The following is a 23,903-nucleotide window of genomic DNA, read 5'->3' as shown; positions in this document are numbered from 1 at the left end:
GTCTACAATCCTCTTCCCCTTTGTTCACCAAAACCCTGTCTGCCTTCTGATTGTTAGCACCTTCCCCTTTTAACTTTAAAGCGACCATCTCCCTGCAAATGGAACAAATAGATCTGAAACAGACTACGTTGTAAATCCCGCACGTGCAACCTCAAGCATCTGATTCGCTTAGGCCATCATAGAAGCTCCGTAGGTCTCTGAATTAGTCAGCGGAGAACACTTTGCGTGAGAAGCTGGAGGTCTGCTACAAACTCTCTGGTGAGTGTCTGAATAATTTGTATTCATTTTCTTTCTGAGAGCAGAGGTCGGGAATGTTTAAATGCTCTGAGCTCAGCTACCTAGCAGCTGAAAGCTCCCACTGCTCAATAGCAGGAGAACAGAAGGGCACTGTTGGTTCCAAATCCATTGAGTTAAGGTTCTCGTGAGGGACAATTATACCATGGAAGGATTGTGATATCTTAGTGTCATAATGTACTTGACAGAACCCCAATGAGCTAACTCCATTGTCAGTTGCAACACACAGCACCTGCTGCCAGATTTGCTGTGCGGAAATACTTAAACTGAGTCAGTGATGGGATTCTGAGTAATAAGGTAATAAATACATGGAGGATTTGGTGATGCTAAGAGTCAGATTCTCCAATGAGCTCAGTGGTTGGGGGTCTGTTAGGTGCTGAGATGTTTTGAAACTCTGGCCATAAGTGTCACGATAGGAACTGCTGGATAATGAGTACTTCTGGAAACTTGTCCCCTATTTAAGTGCTTAACTGGAGATGTTGTTATGACAATCTAGCCCCACATGAGAATTAGGAGGACCGTGATCAACCTGCACTGGGAATGCTGCAGCCAGGGATTTTGGAGCTGTGTGCATGAAGTTTTGCTTTGTTTATCATACGTACGTACAACACATGCTCCAAGCAAGCCCTGAGTGCAGGCTAGACCTCTCAGGCAGAACTGTAATAGGCAGATTCTAAATACTTAATTCTTTTTACAAACATTTCTTTACTGAGAAGCACAAGCAAGGAGAATTACAGAGGTCCTTGCTACTGCTAGCTGGACTTTGATTCTACAAACACACAGAGGACAATGGAAGGCAGGGTCCATTTTATACCATTGTATTTAGCCAAGCACTTGAGCAGCTTGGAAAGTCTTCATTTCTCAATCTCAAAAGCAATTTTGCATCTGTGGCAGCTGGTGATGGCTCTGGGTTCCATTCCGGGAGCTGCAGGGGCTTTATCAGTTTTCACGGAGCTGTGCAACTAGAGTTGCATGAGGAAAAGAAATCTGCAGCGATGTCTGTCTGTGAGAAGAGGTGAAATCCTTTGTAGTGAGGATCCGCAGACTTGGTGTGGAATTTTCCTCTCCCGATTGGTTTTGTACTATCCCAGCATTTTATCATTTCAGACCATTCCATAGCACATGCATACAGCCAACACACTCTCTCTTACATCCCCAGGTGTGTACCATCCATGTTCACTGGTTACTGTTGTTTGGGTGTTCAGCTCTGCAGAGCACAAAGGAGACAGTCTCTGCCTCATGGAGCTTGCCATCTAAATACCCCGGACTGGTCACTCGTTGCTTCCTACTGCACCAGTGCTGAAAGCAGTGATTTTTATTCTCTGAGAGCGGTCAGGAATAAACACGACTTTACTTTAAATCAACTACACGAGGCAGGTTTACTCTAGCTCCTTTTCATTAGCATCCCTGTTTCTTGGGGATTGATAAACCCCATCTCAAAATCATATTGAAATTTGTTTTAGGGGCACTGGCTTGTCCAGGGCCGCAGGAATGAGAGATAGACAGAAAGGGAGAAGATTTTCAAAATAAAAAACAGGCTGATTTAGTGGTGACAGTTTTTAGAGTAACAAAATTCTCACACAAGAGACTGTGCATGTGTTGTATGTGTATAGTTTGCTATTCTTGCTATTGCCAGCTTTGGATTCAACAGTGACACTCGTGTGTATTTCACAGACTGGAGGATTTTTTCCCAAGAACTTCTTGTTCTTAAAGAGTTCATCAGATGCTGAGCAAAAGCACAGCTCTGAGTGTACCTGCATTCATTCAGCTTTTCTCTTCGCTTGGAACACAAAGTGTCACACTGAATGCTTCTTCCACTGATTTGTGCCTGTAAACACAGAGCTAATTCTGTCTGATGCAGAAATGCAGCTGGAACAAACTTTCAGTCATTATTACAATTTTTTATTCATTTAGTAAAAAATGGGACATTTCAGGTGTCCCAAAAGAAGCTCTCCTTATAGAGGTTTACACTGTTTGAAATCAGCCCTTGTTGCTAGTGACTAAAGGTGTTACTGTGTGATCTGACCGCATTGAGGGGGGCTCAGACTTTTCCGGAGCACTCTTTGACAGGGAGATTATGCTGATATTAACAATCCAGACGCCTTAATCTTCAGACAAACATTTACTTCCTATTACCTGCCTCAGCATCTGTGAACGAACCCAACCTAACCACCTCCTATTTCTACAGAAACCTTAGGCCTCAAACCAAGCTCAAAGTTCATTACACAAAAGGAAATTTTAAAACCAGAGCATGAGCTCTCGTCAACTTCCCCTTCACGTAGCTCAGAGTTGTCTCAAACCAGAAACGTATCTGACAGCTGCCTCTTGGTTTTCAAAGAGTGTTGTAATGGCTGGGACTTGGTGGATTCATTAAACTAAATCCCTGAGGCTGAGGGAGTATAGGCCAATCCATCTCCGTGAAAGCAAAGGAAGTGTCAGTCCAGCAACCTAGTTCATCTCCGAATCACCTTCTTGTGGGCGATAGGCTGGGATGTGGCTGTGATACAATTACTAGACAGAGTGATGGAGGGAACTGCTCCCGAAGGTGGGAGCTCCACTCTCTGGGGTTTCACTGGGGTTGTTTCTAGCCCTGCCTGTCACCTGAAGGGAGTTCGTACCAACGCAGTAGCGCAGTCACCAGAAAGTCCCCTGCCACCTGGCACCTGCTTTGCCATGGTTCGGGTGTGCGTCTTGTTAAAGCTTGGGCCAAGGCTGTGCCTAAGGTGCTGTGCACCCCCTGGAGAGAGCAGGGGCCCATGCAGCTGGTGTTAACTTGTCTCTCCCCTTTTTAGAGTGAAATGAGAATGGTACCTGCCCTGATGCTCATGCGGATACTGATGTCACTGGGTAAGCGGAGATCCTGCTTTTGCCCCCCTCGCCTACACCCCTGGAAACACTGCCTGCTTTCCCCTCCCTTTGCTTAGAGATCCCCATGACAGCAAATTTCAGAGCCCAGGCCATCCACTGTGAGGGAGCTCATGGGTCTGGGAGCCTGGAACTCTTCTAGGCCTGCTACTGAGTCAGTGTGGCCTGGGGCAAGTCATGTACCCCTCCTGGGCCTCGGGTCTCCAGCTTGCGCTTTGTGCCAGCGTAGGCCGGGACACGCTGACGCGGCTCCATTCGTTTCCTCTGCCAGGGTTCTCCAGCAGCCTTCTGAGCAATAGCTGTGTCACTGCTTGTGCAAACAAGCAGAGGACACAGCCAGCTGGGTCTGAGAGCTTCAGGGCCGGGGGTGGGGAAGCAAACAGGGAAGGGCTGTGAGAACGGACATTCACACACAAAATGCAGCCGATGCCCCGGTGCTATGCCAGGCTCAGGGTGCTGGAATGACCCTCGCCACAAGGATGCAAGGCCAGTCCAGTGGTCAGAGCACTAGTTTAAGACCTAGGGACCTGGGTTCAAATCCCTGCTCTGCCACAGACTTCCTATGTGACCTTGGGCCAGTCACTTAGTCTCTGTGTCAGTTTCCCTCTGCACAATGGAGATAATAGCCCTGCCCTGCCTCCACGGGGGGCTGGGAGGGGAACTGCGTTAGAGTGTGAGTGCTCAGATACTCTGTGATAGGCAGCGGTACACGAAAGCCATTCATGAGGAACCAGAGCCCTCTGCTTCGAAAGAGCAACATGGCTGGGGCTCGTGCGAGGAGTGCTTTCCTACTGCCTGTTCCGTGCAGACGTGCCTCCGCCGACAGGAAGTGAGGCTGGGATTCCCCTGCTGGGAGAACCGGCCCTGTGGGGCTGCACTGCCCGGCTTAGCTGGAATGTCTGGACTGGCAGCGCTAAGGCTGCCGCCGTGGAGCAGAGCGAAGTGGCCTCGTCCTGTCCCAGCTGGCGCAAGCCCAGTATGAATCCTGGGGTGCAGTTTTTGACACCCCTCCGCCCCTAAGACTTGGTAAAAGGGATCTTCCCAGGGCAGCAGTGCTGGGGGCTCGCGGCAATGACCCTTAGTTTGTGTCTTGGCTGCACCACGGGCCCTTGCCATGGAGGGTACGAGGCGTGAATCGGAAGCATGGCCCTAGGGGAGGCCATGTCCATTAGGGGGGCAATAGCAGACCTAGCACTTCATCCTCAGCTCTGCCCACTTCCCAGAGGCCAGGTTAGCAGCAGCCCATCATGGCATCACCCTGGCTTCAGGCTGTGGAGGGACAAGGCCCCAGTCTGGGCGTAACAAGCTGTGACGTGTGCAAAGCAGTGGGCCTGCACGTGACGTTGCTTCCAGTCCTTTGAAATGCCCCTCACCTCCACCGACCCGGTCCGAGGGCTCCCGCTCTGGTGCTGCTGGGAGGGCAGAGAAGGAAAGCCCGCTCTGCTGGCTCTGATGTCCCGGTCGGGAGGCTCTATGACTCTACCAGCAGCCTGGGGAGACTTGGCCCCAGGGCTGGCTCTGGCAGTGGAACAGATGCATGGACCCTCCCTCTGGCGGGAAGGAGCTGCCCTGGCTCCCCAGGTCTTGGTGACGTTTTGTGAAGGAGCTGGTTCAGGGGTGCAGCGTTTTGTGCAGTCAGAGGGTGGGGAAGGGCCCTGCCTGTGGGAAGGGAGCAGGGTCTGCCAGGCTGGATGCGGGGACGGGGTTGGTCTCTGGGTTGGAAGGGATGTCTCGAGGATGAGCAGGCCCAGGCAGCACTGCTGTTCTCTGCACTGTGCTGGATTCTTCAGTTCTGGGCTCCTCCCTCTTCCTTCCTTGGTGCCTGCAGAGAACGGTGGCGTGTTGGCTGGCCGGGTCATCACTTGCCCCAAGCTGAAGGCTCGCCTAGGGGACTCTGTCCTGCTGGAATGTTTCTTCCAAAGCCTGGTGCCAGGGGACTGGAATGTGACCAAAGTAGACTGGATACATATGCCGGAAAACGGTACTCAGGTGGTGAGTCCAATCGCCAGGAAGGGCCCAGGGGAGCACCCCAGGTCCAGGGCAAATGGGATGCCTGGGGGCAGAGATAGCATTCATCACATCCAGCTTAGAGAGAGCAGCAATTTCTAAGGGAGCTGGAAATCCAACTCAGCCCAGGGGGGAGAGGCTGTTCCCGGCCGACGGCCGCGCCGAGGTCGCTGGGCGGGAGAGAGGCTGTTCCCGGCCGACGGCTGCGCCGAGGTCGCTGGGTGAGGCGGTTTTGATGCACCTCAGCCCAGTTCCTAGGTGCTCAAGTTACAGAATCCACCATATCAACTGGGACTGACTGACCCCTTGTTGGGCCTTTCAACAGAGAGCCAGTGGGACCTAGGCTGTGATACCACTCACCCCGGAAGAGCGTCCCGCCAGGGCAGGACGAGGCGTATGGGTGGGGGTGCCAGGCGGAGCAGCAGACGGGGAGGATATTCAGAGGAACTAAGTTCACACTTGGGAGTGTCTTGGCATCCAGTCACATGTCACCCTTATCTTGGTCACATGACGAGCCATATCCCCTTGCAGGAGGAGATGGTCTTCTACTACTACAGTAACCACAGTGTTCCTGTGGGACGCTTCCGGCCCCGAGTGCAGTGGCTGGGGGATGTGGCCCGCAAGAACGGCTCCGTGAGGCTGCAGGATGTACAGGCGGACGACAGTGGGACATACACCTGCGAGATCCGGGTGTTTGGGCGGAGCAGCGTCTTCAAAAACTACACCGTGCTGCATGTGGCCTCTGCTGGACGGAGAGGTATGCGCCCCCCATTGCTAGCTTATGCCTCCCCTTGGCTATCGGTCAATTTCACAGCAGCCTCACCGGTTCACCCCTTTGCTTGGGGCAGCCTCCCCTTCCCCAAGCCAAGTGCCTCCCTGCCCTTCCGTCTCTAGTGCCAGCTATGCCTGTCTAGCCTGGCCTAGGATGGGTCTGTGTTGGGAGGGCCCCATGGGTCATGCTGTCTGCAGCCCTATGCAGTCACAGTGATGTGCAAGCAGGAGTGAGGTGCTGGCTCACCAGGGCCGGTTTGCCACCAAGTGTGAGAACTGGGGCAGAAATCCCCGGGTTTGTGCAGCCGCCCGGCTCCGTGCTATGCTCCCTGGGAACGGATCTCTGCCCCAGTCCTGTGGGAACTCACCAATCTGTTACAAAGGGGAGGAGACAGCCACCTCCCCTGGATGCCTTTGGGGGTGATGTGCCCCTCCCAGTATTGGGCATCCGTCAGCATGGGCTGGGCAGAGACTGACTCCTGGTGGCTAGTGTGCTGGGGCAGAGACATCGCTAACCCTGCAGCGTGTGTCTCTCACCCCCCAAGGGTCCGGATTTGCAGGGGCCCAAAACTCTGAGAGCACCGATAGCAGTGGCTGGGGGGCCATCCTGGGCTACGTCTGTGCGACCACCTTCCTGGCCCTCTTGTTGGGATTAGGGCTGAAGAAGTTTCTCCAGAAGCAGAGGTAACAGGTCCTGGCTCCCATGGCTGCAGGGCGGGTGTGGCATCATCCTGCCTGGTGGTTATCTCCTGCCACAGGCCAGGATGGGAGAGGGGGACACTGGTGGGATGCGGGTGAATTTCAGCACCTGGGGAATCCTGGCCTGTGACAGCTTGGGGTGACCACACACACTATCCTCTGCTGCCCCCTGGTGGCTCAGTTGTGTCTGATGGGCTTGCCCTGCCTCTCCTCTCTCACCAGTGCAGGGCTGCTCCCGGGGTTCCACACCGTGCTCCTTTCCCGGTCCCTGCTGAACCCGCCTCTTCTAGGAGCACTGGCAGGGAGGGTAGGAGGTGTCCTCTTCTTGACATGCCTGATCCCACATTGCCCTGGTTCCACAGACAGATCTCCTGTCTGGTAGGGACGGGAGGCAGAGTGCTGGGGTCCCAAATAGCCTGGCCCATGTGCCCCTGCATGGCCCAGGTGGATGGGGAGAGCTGCATCCCTGGCTGTAGCAATTGAATATGGGGCTGGAGCACTTCTGTGCACCACAGGCTGCAGCGAGGCCAAGGTGTGTGGGGTAGATGCAAGGCCAGTCACTCAGAGTGAGAGTCCCTCCACACCTGAGCATGGGCAGAAGCCCAGACTCACCGGTATGGAATGGCTGAGCAGTGGACTTGGCCTTTCCTTGCTCCTTTCTGTCGCCAAGGGTTCCTGACCAACGGGAAGGCCAGAGTGTCAGGGGAAATGCAGACAGAGCCAGGCACTAGCTCTGGAATTAACACCCTCAGCTATGGAGGGGATGGGTGGAGATGGCGGCTCCTGGGGGAGCCCGCACAGCTCTTCACCTGCATGCAATTGACATTCCTTCCAGACCGACGGAGAGCGGGCCCCTGTCGAGGAGTCGGGACGACGGCAGCCGGGATAAAGCAGAGGTGAGAGCTCAGTCTCTGCTTGCCAAGCTGAGTGGGGCTAATGCTGCCGGACCCTGTAACAGGGAAACGCCAGAATCCGGAGGGTAGTTCCTGAAATAAAAGGAGGATTCGGGACAGCCGAGCTGCTATCCAGCCTGTCCCAGGCACTGAATGCGCCTGTTCACACACGCCTACGGCCAGTAAGGAAAGCCTGGCGTTTGTTTTGCTGTATCATTGGCGTGAGTTAGGAGGTGATTGGAATTAACCCCAGATAATTCCATCCTGCCCTGACTCCTAATTAGGAGATAATTCCATGGAGCAAAGTGAGCTAATGGGCTCCTGCTGCTCCCTAAATGCCCAGGCAGAGGCGAGAGCTTTATTTTCAAAGCAGAAGGTGTGGGGCCTGTGACAAGGTTCTGTCCCAGCCACTTTGTTGCTGTTGCAGCCCAGGACTGGTGTAGGATTTATCGTGGTGTCGGAGGGACGTGGGAGAAGAGCTGCTACGTTGTAGAACAGACGACTGTGTGCGATATGACTAGTGGAAGGGCAGTGCAGGGAGTGTAAGCTAGTGGTTAGGCTGGGGCAATGGGAACCAGGACTCTGGGATTCTAGTTCCACTTTAGCCCCCTTGGCAAGTCATGGCACTTCTGTGCCTCAGTTTCCCTGTCTTCAAAATGGGGAACATGATCCTGCCTTAACATGCATGAGGCTTCATTAATGAATGTCTGTGAAGTGCTTTGATGTCCTCAGATGACAAACACCAGAGAAGGGTAAAGTGTTGTTTTGGCCTTAAAGATACAGAGGCCCTGAACACCCACAGATGAATAGACTTCAGTGGGAGGTGAGGACTTTTCATTCCCAGGGTTTGTGGGGGTCTGTTGTCCCATTAGGAATAAACCGGCCCTTTACTTTGTCTAACATTGTATCTATTTGTTCAGCTTTCATCAGCGGATGCAAGGTTTTTTTGACGCTAGGTACTATGAAGGCAAGGAGTTTAGTATGAATCCTAGCCAGCACAAGGGTCGCCTCTGCAGTGACACTAGCTAGGATAAGCTGATCAATGTGCTCAATCCTCATGCTTCAGAGCATGAGCTGCTCACTGGGGTCAGGAAGGTGTTTCCCCCCAGAGGAGAGGACTGCCCCATTGGATGTGTATTGAGGGCTTTACACAGCTCCCTCTGCAGCATCTGGTGTTGGTGGTTGTCACAAGTCAGTGGGCATCAGTCTGCCAGGCTGGGGACTCCGCTGGCCAGCATGCACTTTATTTACTGTAATGCAGGTTACCCTGGTGGCTGCTTTGATACAGCTGTTGGCAAGTGACCCCTTCACCCCTTGCCCAGCATGTCTGAGTGGGTGGGGAGGGGAGCAGGCCGAGGAGTTTGGAGCAGAGCTGGGCCCTCCGGTGAGCTATTCAGCGTTTGTCTATCATCCGGCCCACCAGATGCTGGGAACTCTCAAAACAGAGGCTGCCTGGTTCTGCTCTGGAGAGCTCACCAGCTGAAATGAGCCTCTGGAACGGGCATGTCACAGGCCACGCAGGGCCTGAGTCTCTTTCTGATCTTCCTGGCAGGAAGGCATTTACTCCCTCATACCCTGTGCTGAGATGCTCCAGGCTGGGCAGGAGGCAGAGCTGGGGAGCAGAATGGACACGACCTACATTACCATGGTGAGCTTTGTGTCAGGAGGTCCAAGCAGCTGGGGCAGGAGAGGAGACCAGGGTCTCCTCAAAACACAGGGCCTGCCATGCACTGGCATGACCCCACTGATATCAACTCCAGGGCACAGTGTGGGCAGTTTGCCTCCAGGCCAGCTGTGGGGTTCTAGCCCATTTGGAGATGATTGGGGATGTAATATCATGGGTGACTTCTGGATGCAAACTCTCTAGGACTCTCTGTCTAAGGCAGGATCTGCTCTCTCTGCAAGGCAACGCAAAGGGGGACCTGACCGACGTAGTTGGGTTGATCCACCTTTTTAGTATGGCTCAGGCCTAACACAGCCCTCTGGCTCTGACAGTGCTAATGGCTTTGCACTTTGTCCCCTGCAGCGCCCCTCTGCTGCTTTCCATGGGGCGGGCACTGCACTGCTGGAGAACAGCATGTACGTCCAGCTGCAGAGGAAGAAGATCCCAGTGGAATGGCTGGATGAGGGGAGACTGTGCAATGAAGGAGCCCAAGAAAGCAAGAAAACCTGTGAAAAGTCCAACTGCCCAGAGGAGGAATTCCCTTGTGCCCTGGATGGGGGGAAAGCACCTCTGAGCCCAGCCTGGCACGACAGCTAGGGACATTGACCTCCCCCAGGGACAAACTCTACTCACTCCGTCAGCGTGCCACAGGGCTGCCTCTCAGTCTGTACAGGGCATGGGCTGTATCACTCTCGCTGTCTGGGTTATAATCTATTTGTGCTGTGACAGCACCTGCCAGCCCCAGCCAGGACCGGGCCCCACTGTGCCCAGCGCTGTGTAGACTTGCTGCTCATTGAGGACATTTTCGAAAGGGTCACTTCACGCTCTGATGGGGCTGCTGCTTTCGCGTCTGCGCCATGAGCCCAGCATGGCCTGGCCTGCGACAGGGCAGTGGGAGGGCACTCCTTGCTAACTGGGGCGGGCCAGAAGTGGGGCACAGGAGGGTGATGAAGGTAAATGGACATTGCTCTGGTTTCACCCTCATTCTGCAGGCGGGCAGTGCCCTGTGGCAGAGCTTCCATGCTCCGGCTGGGATATTGGCCGGTGCCATCAAAACCCAGCGAGAGAACTCCAGGGAGAGTCCCACCTCCAGACAGGGAGGAGGGGGTGATCAGGTGTTGGGTGCCCTGCAGCTGCCTGGGCTGGCCTGCTGCATGGGCACCGAGCGGGCTCCAGGCTGCCAGCCTGGCACCTTCCGCCGAAGCCACATGGGAAACAAGCAACCCGACGTCCTGGGGAAATAGTTCAGTTGAACTGTAGCAAACCCAGTGCTCTGTGTGTGTAAATAGACGTGCAGCACCACCCCCTACATGTGTTTGTGTCTTCATTTATACACTTGCAATAACTAGGAATATTCCAGATCCGTAACGCCAGGGGCGGGGGCTTTTACTCTGTTCTACCTGGACAAAATCTGCATCTGAGGTTCCAAGTTGCTAGCAAACAACGGGACTGGTTCAGCCCCTTATTTCTGAGCGGGTCGGCTCCCTCCCCTGCCCTGGTCTCTTCCCTTGCGCCGGGGTTAGAACCCTTCTCCCAGAGCACAGCCTCTGCTGGGGCCAGCTCTCCCTCCAGGCTCTATATATAGATGTTTGACACCTCCACGTGCAGTGATCTGAGATGGGCTCGCTCCATTCCTGGAAAGGATGGGGGACCACTCTCTACTCTTAGCCTGAGCGCTGGCACATGGGCCAATGCAGCAAAAGTTGCTATATGCTGCAGTCATTTGTTTCACATTGCCACCCCACTCGTTTTTTGTTGGTGAGGCAGAAGAACCAGAGTGAGTGGTTTAAAAAATATGCCAACAAATTTGTATTGAAGTTGAAACAAATATAAAGCTGTAGGTAATGACTAAGGGCCTGTTATGTCAGAGCTAACAGTGCCCCAGACAGGAATGCCTGGGGCTATTCATTGTAGCTGGGAGACTTCATGCTACACAATCAATAGATCTGCTTAGTGATTTAGTATATAATAATCCTGTACTTTAATGAATAATCTGATACTTCAGGTGCCTTCTCTCTAGCAGGGTCACGAGGCACTTTACAAACTAGAGGCAGTGCTCAGCCCTGCACCGTGTGTGTGTGTACACACACGCTTCCCTGTTCGTGTCCCACAGTTTTGCTAACCTGACTCCAGGGCGAGTCTCATGCTATTTGGGGTTTGTCTTGAAGCCCGGCTCTGGGAGTCCTGTCACTGTATGAGAATCTCAGCTTTCGTTTAACAAGCGAGAGCTTCTAGCCCTCATGGTTGCAAAGAAAAGCTTGAAAATGTGACCCAAGTGCAACCTAAAGGCTTAGACACTTGAAGGCATAGAAACCAAAACCCAATCCTAATCTCACAACTTTTAAGCCAATCTCATGATTTTGGGGGCCCAATTTGTGATTTTTGACTGCCTGGGCGTGGCACGGCTGGCTGACGTTGCCAGCGTGTCAGTTCATGGCAGTTTGCCTGCCTGCCTAGCTGAGCAATGGACTGTTGCTGGCATAAGGGCAAGGAAGGAGGTGCTGAGCACAGCTGGGAGTCTGATCCTGCATGAGTGCTGCTGTCCGCCAAGTCCTGCCTGGCAGGAGGGAACGGAGCTGAGCACCTCGTTAGCCTGACGAGGAGCCTGCTCCTCAGACACGGGTGCTCCCTGTCCTCTTTATTACCTGAGCTCCTGTGAGAAAAGGACTGACCATGCAAGTGGTTTGACCTCTCCCCTGCTCAGTGAAGCTGGCCTCTGCTCACACGGCCTTAACCTGTTCCCTTTTCAACACAGCATGGTCCAGGAGGCGGCTTTGATTTCTGTGTAGTAGGGAACACATGGACTCACCCTCCCACATCCTGGGGACCAGTACCCCTGTGCTCCCTACTGCACACGGCTCAACGCCACCACGCGAACTATGCTGTGTGGGAAAGGGGAACAGGTTAATGTTGTCCTCAGAGCAAAGGCCACGTGCTTGCATCTCACAGGCTGGTTTTCGTGTCACAGCTGGGACATGGTGTCTGTAGGGATTCCTATGCCCTGGCTTCTCCCAGCATATGCATTCCATGGATGATGTACGAACTCTCCCCAGCTTCAACCGACTAAAGCCCTTTCCTGTGCTGCTGTAGGCTAGAGCCCCTGTCAGTTCAGAGGCCCAGGAGGGGAGGAGCCAGCGGATACACAAGTGCTACACTGCCGGGGGGCTGCCCATCCACTGGGTGCCTGGGATTCACCAAGCTGGGCCCACATGTTAGGGAATGTGTTCCGTGGGAGTGTTCCCTCCACTCCCTGGCTGGCGAGCCAAAGCGCAGGGCGTTACTTGTGGGTCCTGCAGCATCAGTTCCCTCCCTGTCCGTACTCATTTACCCCTGGGCGTTAGATTAGATCCCATTCCCCCATCCCACCCATCAGTGAATTCAGTGCTCGTGAAAAACCGAGGGGCTGGCAGGGTGGGCTAGTCCCAGGTATGGTGGGGGTGGGTGCTGGGTGAATGTCCCTATGCTGCTCCCTACCGAGGGAGCGAATGTCCCAGTGGAGCACCCAGGCCCTGGAGAGCCCATCAGCCTGTTTGAGGTTGAGGTGCAGAGTCAGTCCGGGACACGCCCATGGCATGAATAATGGAGTAGCTGGGAACACCTGGTAGCCATTCGGGTCGGATGCTCGCCCTGCTCCTGAGCCGTCACTGCCTGCCCCCTCTGCACCGACTGGGAAGAAGAGCAGTGAGTGTCATGCTGTCTGGGATGGGGGAAGGGAGCGCGCACCCTTTGCTGCAGTCAAAGCTGTTCTCAGAGGCCACACGGAGCTGTGATTTACCTCTGTCTGGGCTGAGCCTGGTCTTGGCACCGCCTGGCATCTGCTGCACGCGGCGAGCCAGAGCGGGCTGTGCTCTGCAGGAGAGAAAGGCCAGAGGTGGGCAAGCTCCATCCATGTGGCTGGAGGAGAATTTTGCCCCCAGAGCCTAGGAGAGGGACTCATTGCTGCATGGCCTGTCAGTGGGGCAGCCCCAGACAGGTGTGGCTGATGCTCTGTGGGGTAGGTGATGAACGGAGTTCAGATGTGGGCTTGGGCCACAGGAAACGTGACGCAGGTGGCATGCACCTAACTGATCCGTTAGAGCAGGAGCCCTGCACAGGCGAGGCCCAGGGCTGTAATAGCCAGGGGGCTGCTAGCCAGCACTGGGGCATGGACAGAGCAGCGTGTGGCGAGCTTGCATGCTGATGGCAGCGTCGTTTCTCTGGCCTGACTGCGTTTTCCCCAATGCTCTGGAGAACAAGGCTCAGAGTCCCTGGCTGGGTGGGAGCTGAGTTCCCACGTGTGTTTCAGTCTCTACTAGGCCATGAGAGATTTTCCTGGCATGTCTTCATGCCAGTGGGTGGCGATCGCAGCGCTCATGTTCCTCTCCAGCCCTTAGCAAAGGGAACTGCATTCGCCCCAGAACTTTCTTCCAGGAAAGCTGCCCCTGCCTCCGCCCCCCCAGTAAGAGCCCATACCACGGCTCTGCGCTGGAGATGCTGCATTGCCTTGGCTGGCCGCTAGGGCCCTGTGTCTGGTGGTTTATTAGCTCCTGGGATAGCAGTGCTCAGGTTGTTAGCAGCTGGGTGTGGAGATGTTAAGGAAGGTGGGTGGTGGTTTGCAGCATAGGGCCTGGATGTCACAGCCTCATAATGGGGAAGGGGAACTGCTGGCTCAGCAAAGAGCCTGTTTCCGTCTCCTTTTGTGGGGAAAACAAGGGAAACCCTGTCAGAGCCCAGGGTCTTCTCCTCACCTCACTGCCAAGCAGCTGTTATTCCAGAGCTCCGGCGGTCCCCTGGAAAGCGTGATGGGCAGTCAGCCCCTTGCCCATCTCCTGCCTCCAACTCAACACACCTGCACAAGGTCTAGGAGGAAGTAACTCTCTGCTGTAGGGAAGCCAGGCAGGGCTTGGGAAGCTGTGAGATAACACCCAAGGTGACGGAGTCCGCACAACGCAAGGCATGGTGGGCAGGCCTGCTGGGGGTTAAACTGAGCCAGAACACAGGCTGCATCACTCAGGTATGTGCTTAGCTAACGTGGTAGTCACCAGAGCATGCCAGGAGTCTCTGTAGGAGAAATAAACCCTGCAGATTACTTAGGCCAGAAGGTGAAGAGAGACTAACAGTTTGCAGTAATACAGCCCTTCCTGCCCTCATCACAGGCACTAACTGGCTCAGGAGGGAACCCACTCTGCTCTTTGATAAGGTGGCAATTTTAAACAGGATCAGGCACCAGAACCACCTCCCAGAGTGCGGAGCAGGAGAGACGCTGAGAGCATGTTCCTTTGCTTCCGAGGAAATTTTGATGCCCTCCCATGTTCTTTGATGGAATCCACCAACCATAAAATTTACTGCTTTTTTTTTTTAATAGCAGCAACCCTCCAGCCGGCCATATTGGAGGTTGGGAAATAAAACAGCTCTAAAATTATGTGTGTCTTGGAAATCACCCAGTGCACTTGAAAAAAACAAAGCCAACCACCAGCAACAAAAAGCAGCCACAACAAACACCACAATCTTCGCCACACACAAAGGTCCTGGAAAATGAGCAAGGAGCCTTGGCTTCTCCGGCTCACCTGGTGCCTCACTGGGCTCAGCCTGTTTGTCTCTCTGGGTAAGTGTCTATTGCACATCTTGCATGCAGGCATCCGCCAGGGCCCCAGCAGCCCACGGCTGGGGAGCACCATCCCCGTTAACGCAGCGTCGTCGCCCCACACAGAATCCTGGGGAAGGGACGCGACGGGAGCGTGAGGGACGGCGGCGCTGGCTGCTGCCGACATGAGAACGGGGGACAGAGAGGGGCTAATGGGCAGGTTTTATTGACGTTACCGATGAGAAAGGAACCGTTTTGTAAAGTCGGCTCCGTGGCTGTGTCTGCATCTCTAAGCCAGCCTGCGTAGCTCTCTGCAGCCTCTCCAAGGGTGCCTGGCGCAGGTGGGGTAGTGCCCGGCGCAGGGGGCACGGCTGGGGATGCTGCTCCTTTGAGCCGGCAGGTTGAAAAGCAAAGTGTCAAACGTGTGTGGTGTGTGTTTGAATGCAATTGAGGGGCTGCCCCTCATTTTGTTGGCTGCTGGTGGGGAGCAGGGTGTGCAGCGTGTTGGCCTGTTGGGCTCCGTTCCTTGCTTTCCTGCCCTGCCATGGAGCCAGGAATGCAAGCAGGAGCCTGTCAGATTAAAACATAAGTAGTGTTCGGGGAGGGGGGGAGCTTTGCTTTCAGACAGATTCGGAAATGGAGGAGAAAAAGGACAGCAACTCCCCATCTTCAGTGACTAGGAACCCTGCCTGTTGTTCGCTTTGGAGAGGCTGCGGGTAATGCTACCCCCCAAGACTGGGGGAAAGGGGCATAAGGGGACAGGGCAGTGTGGAGATCCGGGAAAGAAGCAGTCTAAAGCTAGCAGCAGCAGGGAATCAATGGACTCTGCATTAGCAGGGCTCCCGGCAGTGCCCATCAGCTCTGGGGAAGAAGCCCATGTTGCATGCTCCGATGGTTGCATGGAGAGGAATACAAGTGTTTACACTGAGGAGCTGAGTGTGCCACGTGGTGTCCCCTGTATCCTCTCCCAGGGGCCCTTAGCTGTGACACTGTCAGACCCCAGGTGGCTAGCGCGCATGTCGCAACCCCCTCTGACTTCACCGAGAGCCCCAAAGGAGAGACTGCGCGGCATCGTCTCTCCCATGGTCCTGGGGGGGTCCCTGGGGGTCGTGCCTCTGAGAACCCCATGGCCGGATGTGCCCACAGACCTGTGGAGCAAAGCGTGGGGCAGGGCTCCGTGTCCCAGCAGGGCAAGTCGCCCTCAGGGTTATTGGACAGGGAAAGGCACCAGCCAGTCTCAGTTTAGGATTCTCCACCTCCCTCACTGAGCTTGTCACCATCGCTGCGTGACGATGTTCACAGGCTGGTCAGAGTGTCGGGCTGGGCCCACATGAGCTGAGTCTGCAGCCACGGCCTGGCCAGAGCCTGCAGCACTGAATGCGCCTGGCAAGGTTTTTTCTGATTGAGCCTGAGCCCACGTTGCAAACCCTGCCCAAGCCCTGGTGCTGGCCAGGTCAGCGCACCATGCCCCCCTAGAGCCGAGTGGGTGGAAGCCTGTCTGACAACTGCTGCAGTAGCTGGAGTGGGGCAGGATGTGTACTTCGCCAGCTCCAGCTTCCCCCTCCCAGTCACCATGGATCCCACGGGCCTGGTGCTAGGGATTCTTTCCTCCCTTCCTCTCTCCAAGAGGCCGGGCTGAGGCTCTTCCCACAGCCTGGCATTCAGCCCACAGGAATCACTCCCCAGGGCACACCTCCTGCCCGGGCTGGCTTTCCCAGTACTCACCATGGTGCTCTCTGGGCATCCTTCTGGCAGCACGGCCTGTCGCAGCAGCCCTGACCTGGACTGGCCCGGGCTGGGTTTGTACGTGGTGTGTGCTGTAGGGTATTTAGCTGCCGAACTGCTAGGGCTTCATTTTTTGTGTATGGCACCTTTAAATCTTTTAAAAGTGCCATCTGCAGAAGCAGGAACAGTTTCCAAAGACACAAAGGAGACTCCCCGGCCCATGGCGCTCAGCTCTTTCCGATCTCCCCTTCGCTGCAATCCGTCAGCTCTAGGGCTGCTCTTCACATGTGGGATTGAGGTACCAGGGCTCTGGTTTGGATCTCACTTTTCCAAAGTCTGTTGGAAGGAGCTTCTCAGCCTTCCCCGGAGCAGTAACCTGACAGGATGCTACAGGGCTGCTGACTGGGTATCTCATAGTGATCAGATTACAAGACAAAAGGTTTCCTAGCTGCCACAAACCACTGGTTTTTTTTTCCTCCTGAGAAACAATTTCATACAATATCAGGGTTAGAAGGTCATCTAGTCTAACCCCCTGCACAAAGCAGGGCCAATCCCAGACAGATTTTTGCCCTAGATCCCTAAATGGCTCCCTCAAGGATTGAGCTCACAACCTTGGGTTTAGCAGGCCAATGCTCAAACCACTGAGCTATCCCTCCCCCCAGCGCCAGAAACTACCGTGCAGGGAGCAAATTAGCGGGCTCAGCTATGCCAGCGTCTCGGTCAGCAGGTTCCCGCCGCCCGGGTTCATTGTGAGAGGTCAGCGAGAGCAGCAGCGGACGCCAAGCTGGTCCCGCATTGTCAGACAGGCCCTGCTCAGCCTAGGCCAGCCAGCTGTCTGCTACCCACATGCAGCCCTCTCCCATGAATCCTGGCCTGGTTCTGGGTTCCAAGGACGACTCCTAGCGACACTGCCCCGGCCCCGTGTGAGGTCAGGCCTGTGTGCCATGGCAGCCCGTGGGGGGGGTGCTGATGTGTGGGGGGGCTGCAGAGACCCAGCTTTCCGTGGGGCTGAGCAGTGCAGTTCCCCGCCGAGCACAGCCCAGGAGGGCCAAAGCGCGTTGGCAGAAATGCCTGGCAAAAGCCTGTGGCTGCAGGTGATGAGCGGCTCCCGTCCAGCACCAGCCATAAACGCAGTGAGTCAGACCCTCCTTGCTGGGGCTGTATCCTGGGGGAAGGGGTCCCTACTTCTTCTCGCACAGGGTCTCCAACCCCCTGACTGTGATGGGGCGCTGATCTGGCTGCCTCAAGCATTGCCATGGGGGTGGGGGTGTATGAATCTGGTGCTGGCTCGGCCATGCTCGAGACCCGCATGCGTGTCACTCTCCATAGAGCAGGGCTGGATGCAGCATCAGCTGTGCTGGGCCAGGCTGCAGGCTGCAGCAGAGAAGGGGAACTTGGGGGGTGGCCGGTTCAGCCCTGGGCCTCTGCTGAGTGGGTTGGGGGTGCGTTTCTGTGACCCAGATGCTGAACAATGACCCATCTGCTCATTACACCAAACCCCTCCCATTGCGCACTGCACTGGGGTGTGCTGTCCAGTGGGGAAAGGCCCGTGCCCCCCCACTTTAGTTCCTTGGCCCCTTTCCTGCAGCCTCTTACCCTCTGCTTAACTTCTCAGGGTTCATGTAGCTTGTCCGGTGGGGAAGCTGCCAGCTGGGCTCTGCCCCACAGCACAGCCGGGCTCACTCCCCAACCAGAGCTGAGAACAGCAGGGATGAGAGCAGAGAGAGGGGGACCCACGTGGTCCCAGAGCCATCAGATGGCATCAGCCCTGGGGTTTCCCAGCACAGCCCGGGACCTGCAGGCGCTCCGGGGAATTCAGTGGGGATCCTGCCCTTACAGGCCTGGCAGGGGGAGCCTTAGAGCAGGGGAGAGTCAGAAAGGAGGAGTGAGCGAGCAGAGGGGAGACGCACAGATCTGGCCCTGCTGTGAGCAGCATGAGCCACTGTGGTCTCTGCTCTCCCCAGTTCTGGATTTGGCCAACGGAGTGGGTGGGAGCCAGGGTGGGGCGTGGCGAGGCCATGTGGGGGGTGCAGGGAGAGGGGATGTGTGGGGAGTGGGAGGCAGAGGGAGCGCTATGCCATGCTGCCCCAGGGCTGTGTGTGTTAATCTCTCCATTTCTGCGCTGCAGCCTGGGCTCCACTGCAGAAACCACCTCTGCCCCCTCTCTGCCAGCAGGCGCCTCTGGCAGCTTGGCCGCTTGACTTCCATCCAGAGAGTGTTGCTCAAACACCAGCTAAGGGGGATAATAAAGTGAATCTGCATTTTCCCTGCAGCCCCCAGAGGCCAGCGCTGGCAGGGGCTGGTCACTCCCCCAGTGCGTCCTGCCGGGAATGAAATCTGATGAGCGCAGCCATCAATTTCCCCAGCGGATGTGGCACTGAGCCCTGCACAGCTGATGCTGCATCTGGTCCACTGCAGCTCATCCAGGCCTCTGCATAGCAAACCTGGTTTAAGCGGCCGTGAAAAGCGTTCCCCTGCAGTCAGTGCTGCGTGGGGAAGGGCTGAGAGAGGCCGGCAGCAGGGCAATGGAGCATGGGGCTGACGGGTTGCTAAACCAGGCAAGAGGCTTGCGTTCAAATCCCATATAGATGGGTTATGCCACTATCCCATACACACAGCCCTCTCTCTAGCCAGGGACTAAGGCAGGTCCTTTCAGGTCAGCTCTCCCTAAGGGGCAGACGAGCCAATCTGGGATCAAGCTGTGTCTGTCTTTTGTGTCCAGTCAGCGGGTACGTTATCACCCTGCCTCTGGCGAGGGGGGAGCTGAGAGGTCAGTGCGCTGCTGTGCACTGAGTAGTGTCCCTTGGAAAACCCCTTTTCCTATGACCGTGTCCAGAGTGCCACAGCGGCTGTGATGTGTGTGTTTGTGTACCTGCCGGTCTCTCCGCCCCCTGGACAGCTCCACCAGCAGGCCAGGCCCACAGCCCCCAAGGGGTGGGACAGACATTAGTGCTTGCAGTTTTCAGTATTTGTTCACTTCTTCCTTTCTTCTCCTCCCTCCTGTTTCATTCCTGTCTTCTCACCAGCGCCCTGTGGGCTGGGCATGGAGATCACGGCGCAAACGACCATCAGTGCTTTGAATGGCTCTTCCGTGCGCCTCCCCTGCACCTTCAACTCCTGCTACAAAGTGGAGAATAAACTGTTCTCCCTGAACTGGACTTACCAGGAATGTGAGAACTGCAGCGAGGAGCTGGTAAGTACCTCCTGCAGGGATTTGTGGGTCCAGCTCTGAACCATCAAACATCATGAGCCAGGCCCCCCAAAATCATGAGACTGGCTTAAAATCATCAGATTTACCAAAGTACTAACTTGGGGCTCTAGTCTGCTTTCGGAGCCAGCAGGGTCTCGTTTTCAAACTTTTCTCTGCTCCAGGCGGCTGGGAACTTCCTGCCTTAAAGAAAGGGAAAGAAAGCTGAGATTCTCCTGCCCCGGCGACTCTGGGAGCTGGGCTTTAAGGAAAACCCCGAATGTCACTTGGCTTGTTATAAAATGTCAAGAGCTGGCGACACAGATTCGAGTCCCACAACCCTGTTTGCGGGTCCTGCTGCTGACTGGGGTTCGCTCTGAGGTTGTCTCAGTGTGTGCTCAGGGGAAGCTCCAGCTGCAGTTTTCTGTCCAGTGTAGACACTGTCTGCGCTGATGGGAGGCGGTCTCCCCGAGAGGCAGCAGCCAGGTGGATGGAATAATTCTTCTGTCGCCCTAGCGCTGTCTACACCAGGGTCAGGTCGGTGTAGCTACATCTCTCGGGGGGGAAGGGGAGGAATTTTCACACTGCTTAGAGACGTAGCTATGCTGATGTCAGTTCGTAGCATAGTCCAGGCCTGTGTAAGGACTGAATAGAAAGAGAGCAAGGCCCCAGGCTTTGGTCCTGAGAGCATTCCCTGGGGGTGAAGGCGAAGGTATGGGAGGACGGGGATCGCTGACCCAACACTGGGTCTATCCAGGTACCCAGATCCCACTCCCATGTGAGTATTAAAGGCCTCTGTGTCCGGAGGGAGTGTCCCATTTCCTGGGGTGTGGCCACTGCTCAGGCCAGCCGCGGGTGAGACTAACTGGAAACAAGGCAGAAGAGGGTTGTAGGCCAGAGATGAAGGATTCTCTCCAGGTGGTGAGCGGCTGTCTGGACCCTTGGGTTTGCTTAAACTTTCCTGCTACGGCTGGGGCAAAGCCCAGGCAGGAGATAGCCATGAATGACCAATGCCCTGGCCCCGGCTGGCAGCCTAGCTCCCAGTGCCCTGACCCAGGGTGGCCACTCTCAGCCTGTGATACCAAAGGGCTCCCTCCCGTTCCCGCCGGCAGGCTCAGGGCCCTGTAGCTCTCGGGGCAGCTGTGTGATTGTCTGAGGGCAGGGTGATCCCAGCGGGGCCAGGGGAGCTGAGCTCTGAGTGGCATGTGCCCCAGGGAAAGGAGGTGAGGTGCTGTGGTCTCTGACTGGCCTGTGGGCACCAGCATGGGTGTAGCCCCCCTGGCGTTCTCACTGCCCCACCCCCCATCTCTGCCCAGTTCCTGCAGTTCCGGATGAAGATCGTGCACTGGCGGCTGGATCGCTTCGGGAACAGGGTGGAGTTCACTGGAAACCCCAGCAAGAACGACGTGTCCTTCACCCTCCACCAGGTGCAGTTGGAGGACGAGGGCACCTACAACTGCTACGTGATGAACCCGCCTGACAGGCACCGGGGCCATGCCCGCATCTTCCTGAAAGTTATCACTGAAGGTGGGTGCGCAGCAGGCTCGGCCCGGCTCGGCAGGAGTTGGGCGGGGGGCAAGTGGAGGGGGGGAAAGGAGCGCTGAGTGGGGGGCAGACGGGGCTGCGGGGCTGCTGTTTTATATTGAACAATAGTGACGACAGCAGAGGCCAGAGCTGGTACAGTGTAGGCAGCTGCTCTGACCCACGCTGCCCCACCCCTCCGTCCCAGCCCACATCCCGCGGCCGCTCCAGCTCACCGGGCCGACGTGGGCAGGGACGGTTCAGTGGGGACTCGGGCTCGTCTGGCTGGTGACTGTCACCAAGGGGGCCAGGAAGTGACCCCCGGCCTTCCCCACCGCGGGCTGAGCTGCCACTCCCTGCCTGTCTCTGGGGCGTGCGACAGGTCAGGGCATGTTTCCATCCCCTGGGGAATTGGCCCTGCCATGGTCCCAGAGCCAGGCTCCTCACCGGGCCGGGAGCGATGACAGGAGGAGGGGGACTCTGAGGCCTCCTGTAGTTCCCCTTCTCTGTCTGTGTTAGCACAGATCAGCGTCCACGGTGCCCCAGTTCCCTCCCAGCCCCAGGGAGCTCTCTGCAGCAGCTGGACGACTGGCATTCGCAGGGGATGGGGGCAGGCGAAGGGCTGGGAGCCGGACGCTCCTGAGTCCCGGTCTGGGCTCTGACACGGACTCCTGCAGCGAGGGGCAAGGTGGGGATCGCCTGGCTCTGTGGAGAGTGAGGATCTGCAGCCTGCTTGGGCAGCACGGTCCCTCCTCAGACAGTTACTTCAGGGTCTCCAATCAAGGAAACTACCCAACCCCCCCCTCCCAGCATCCGCTGGCTGTGGGGCTGGTCCCAGTGCGCCCTCCCCCCACAGGCCCAGGGGCAATGCCAGCCGTGGTCCGTGTGATTTATGTGGCTACGTAGGAGGCTTGCTCCTCCCATCTCCAGGCCATGCCTGTCAGCACATCCCACTCCCACCCATGGCCTGTCTGTGTGTGGGGCCTTGCACGCGTTTCCTCCCATCAGACCTCACGTAAGGTAGGGCAGGGCCTGGATTGCCAACATACTCCCATTGGTGCTGGTAGGAGCTGCCTGGTTTCCCTGCTGCTCAGACTCCCTCGTCCCCCCGGCCTCCCTCCTCACCTGCCCCGCTCTGTCTCTGCAGTGCCCCCGGAGCGCGACTCGACGGTGGCTGTTATCGTGGGGGCCTCAGTGGGGGGCTTCCTGGCCGTAGTGATCCTGGTGCTGGTAATCGTCAAGTGCGTGCGGAGGAAAAAGCAGCAGAAACTGAACACAGACGACCAGAAAACGGAGGAGGAAGGGAAGACGGATGGCGAAGGGAACCCCGAGGAGGGCACCAAGTAACGGCCCCCTCTCCTTTCCCCCTGTACAGTGTGACCCCTCGTGTGCTTCTCCAGAGCACGGAGTTCAGACTCCCCAGACATCCCTCATCTCCGTAGCCAGCCCCGAGCCCCAGGAATCCAGGCTTCAGCAGGGCCTGGGGAGAAGACTGCTGTGCGCCTGGCCTGGGCTAGGGCTTGGCGGAAGTGGGTGAATTACCCAAGCCTAATGAGCCCGTCCCCTGCACCAGACTGCTGCGTGCTCCCGCCCACCTCTCCCTATGAGTCAGGATGCCAAGGCGCTGCCCAGGGCAGGGGCTGGCGCAATCCAGAGGCTGTGGCTGAGAGGGAGGGAGATGGAGCTAGGGGAGAGGGAGGCAGGACCTCCCCTGAGAACCACGAAGGCGGGGAGTGAGCAGTGGCTTTGGGGAGGGAGAGAGGGCTGCAGCCTCTCCAAGTGATGGGCGATGGAGCCGGGGACGGGGGACTAGCAAGTCCTTCTGCCTAGGCCCTGGCACTGGTGTGAGATGTTAGTGTGCTGGCCAGGGGGTTCTCCTGTGACTCGTATTCATGGCAGAGCCTCGAGCACAGGGGGCCCTTTGCTGTGTCAAGTAATCTGATCAGTCTCCCTGGAACCCCTCGAGCTCCGTCACCACAGGCCAGTCTCCTCCCCAGGCCGTTCTGACCTGGTCCCATCCACAAAAGCACCCGGCTCCTATCCGAACTTTGTAATGGGCATTAACAGGGCACCAGTGTTATGGGAAGGCAGGGGGCACAGCGCCTCTGTCGGGCAGGGGGGCGGGAGGGCAGGGGGCACAGCGCCTCTGTCGGGCAGGGGGACAGGGGGGAGTGGGGGTAGCGCCTCTGTCGGGCAGGGGGGCGGGAAAGCAGGGGGCGCAGCGCCTCTGTCGGGCAGGAGGACGGGGGGGTAGTGGGGGCAGCGCCTCTGTCGGGCAGGGGGGCGGGAAGGCAGGGGGCGCAGCGCCTCTGTCGGGCACGGGGATGGGAAGTTGACAATTTGATGCAGCTACCTGTGTTTTCTAGCTGGTTATTGTCTCATCCTTGGCGGGGATTGACACCTCTAATTTGTTGCCTCGTCTCCATCCTGGCCAAGGCCCGTAAAGGGGAGCAGGGAAGCGTGGGCGTGGGACAGTTCGGCACCTGCTGCTGCAGGCTGATCCCAGGCACCCCTGCCATGAGGCCTTGGCATTGGGAGAATCCCGTCCCCCAGGGACTCCTGAGCCAAGAAGACCCCTTGCCACCTCCTCTTAGCCAGCATCTCCCTCTTGGAAGCAAGTGGGCAGCTCTGGGCAAATGCCCGCTCTGATTCTCGTGCCCCAGGAAGTGAATTCTGAGCAAGCCTCGCCTTCCCTGCCACACGCTGGTGGGCCAA

The 23,903-nt window shown here is 56.7% G+C and overlaps 2 protein-coding genes across 3 annotated transcripts; both read left to right on the top strand.

Moving 5' to 3' along the window:
• The first annotated feature begins 117 nt into the window (after nucleotides 1-117).
• Nucleotides 118-10,455, top strand: LOC128823333 (junctional adhesion molecule-like). Of its 2 annotated transcripts, XM_054005575.1 has the most exons (8): nucleotides 118-258; nucleotides 3,087-3,141; nucleotides 4,988-5,151; nucleotides 5,698-5,923; nucleotides 6,483-6,621; nucleotides 7,472-7,532; nucleotides 9,082-9,177; nucleotides 9,556-10,455. In XM_054005575.1, exons 2-8 carry the CDS (start codon nucleotides 3,093-3,095, stop codon nucleotides 9,787-9,789), a joined length of 969 nt encoding a protein of 322 aa, XP_053861550.1. In that variant the 5' UTR covers nucleotides 118-258; nucleotides 3,087-3,092; the 3' UTR covers nucleotides 9,790-10,455. The 2 variants fall into 2 exon arrangements, with proteins under 2 accessions (XP_053861550.1, XP_053861549.1); XM_054005574.1 differs by lacking the exons at nucleotides 118-258; nucleotides 3,087-3,141 and having other exon boundaries at nucleotides 3,265-5,151.
• A 4,087-nt stretch (nucleotides 10,456-14,542) lies between these two features.
• Nucleotides 14,543-23,314, top strand: SCN2B (sodium voltage-gated channel beta subunit 2). The gene is made up of 4 exons (XM_054005685.1): nucleotides 14,543-14,776; nucleotides 19,507-19,673; nucleotides 20,984-21,194; nucleotides 22,336-23,314. The coding sequence occupies exons 1-4, from the start codon at nucleotides 14,707-14,709 to the stop codon at nucleotides 22,533-22,535; spliced, it is 648 nt and encodes a 215-aa protein (XP_053861660.1). The 5' UTR covers nucleotides 14,543-14,706; the 3' UTR covers nucleotides 22,536-23,314.
• Nucleotides 23,315-23,903: the final 589 nt, after the last annotated feature.

The sequence above is a fragment of the Malaclemys terrapin genome, chromosome 15, assembly GCF_027887155.1.
Source record: "Malaclemys terrapin pileata isolate rMalTer1 chromosome 15, rMalTer1.hap1, whole genome shotgun sequence".
NCBI classification, from domain to species: Eukaryota; Metazoa; Chordata; order Testudines; family Emydidae; genus Malaclemys; species Malaclemys terrapin.
Note: the sequence above shows the minus strand (reverse complement) of the source record. Positions and strands in the feature narration are given on the sequence as shown.

What these genes read in the sequence shown, in the direction of transcription:
- SCN2B (XM_054005685.1), top strand. Translation starts at nt 14,707, where the DNA reads ATGAGCAAGGAGCCTTGGCTTCTCCGGCTCACCTGGTGCCTCACTGGG. An exon ending in CAGCCTGTTTGTCTCTCTGG is followed by an intron (nt 14,777 to 19,506) that starts GTAAGTGTCTAT and finishes TCTTCTCACCAG; the next exon opens with CGCCCTGTGGGCTGGGCATG. An exon ending in AGAACTGCAGCGAGGAGCTG is followed by an intron (nt 19,674 to 20,983) that starts GTAAGTACCTCC and finishes ATCTCTGCCCAG; the next exon opens with TTCCTGCAGTTCCGGATGAA.
- LOC128823333 (XM_054005574.1), top strand. Translation starts at nt 4,522, where the DNA reads ATGCCCCTCACCTCCACCGACCCGGTCCGAGGGCTCCCGCTCTGGTGC. An exon ending in CGGAAAACGGTACTCAGGTG is followed by an intron (nt 5,152 to 5,697) that starts GTGAGTCCAATC and finishes ATCCCCTTGCAG; the next exon opens with GAGGAGATGGTCTTCTACTA. An exon ending in GCAGCCGGGATAAAGCAGAG is followed by an intron (nt 7,533 to 9,081) that starts GTGAGAGCTCAG and finishes TCTTCCTGGCAG; the next exon opens with GAAGGCATTTACTCCCTCAT.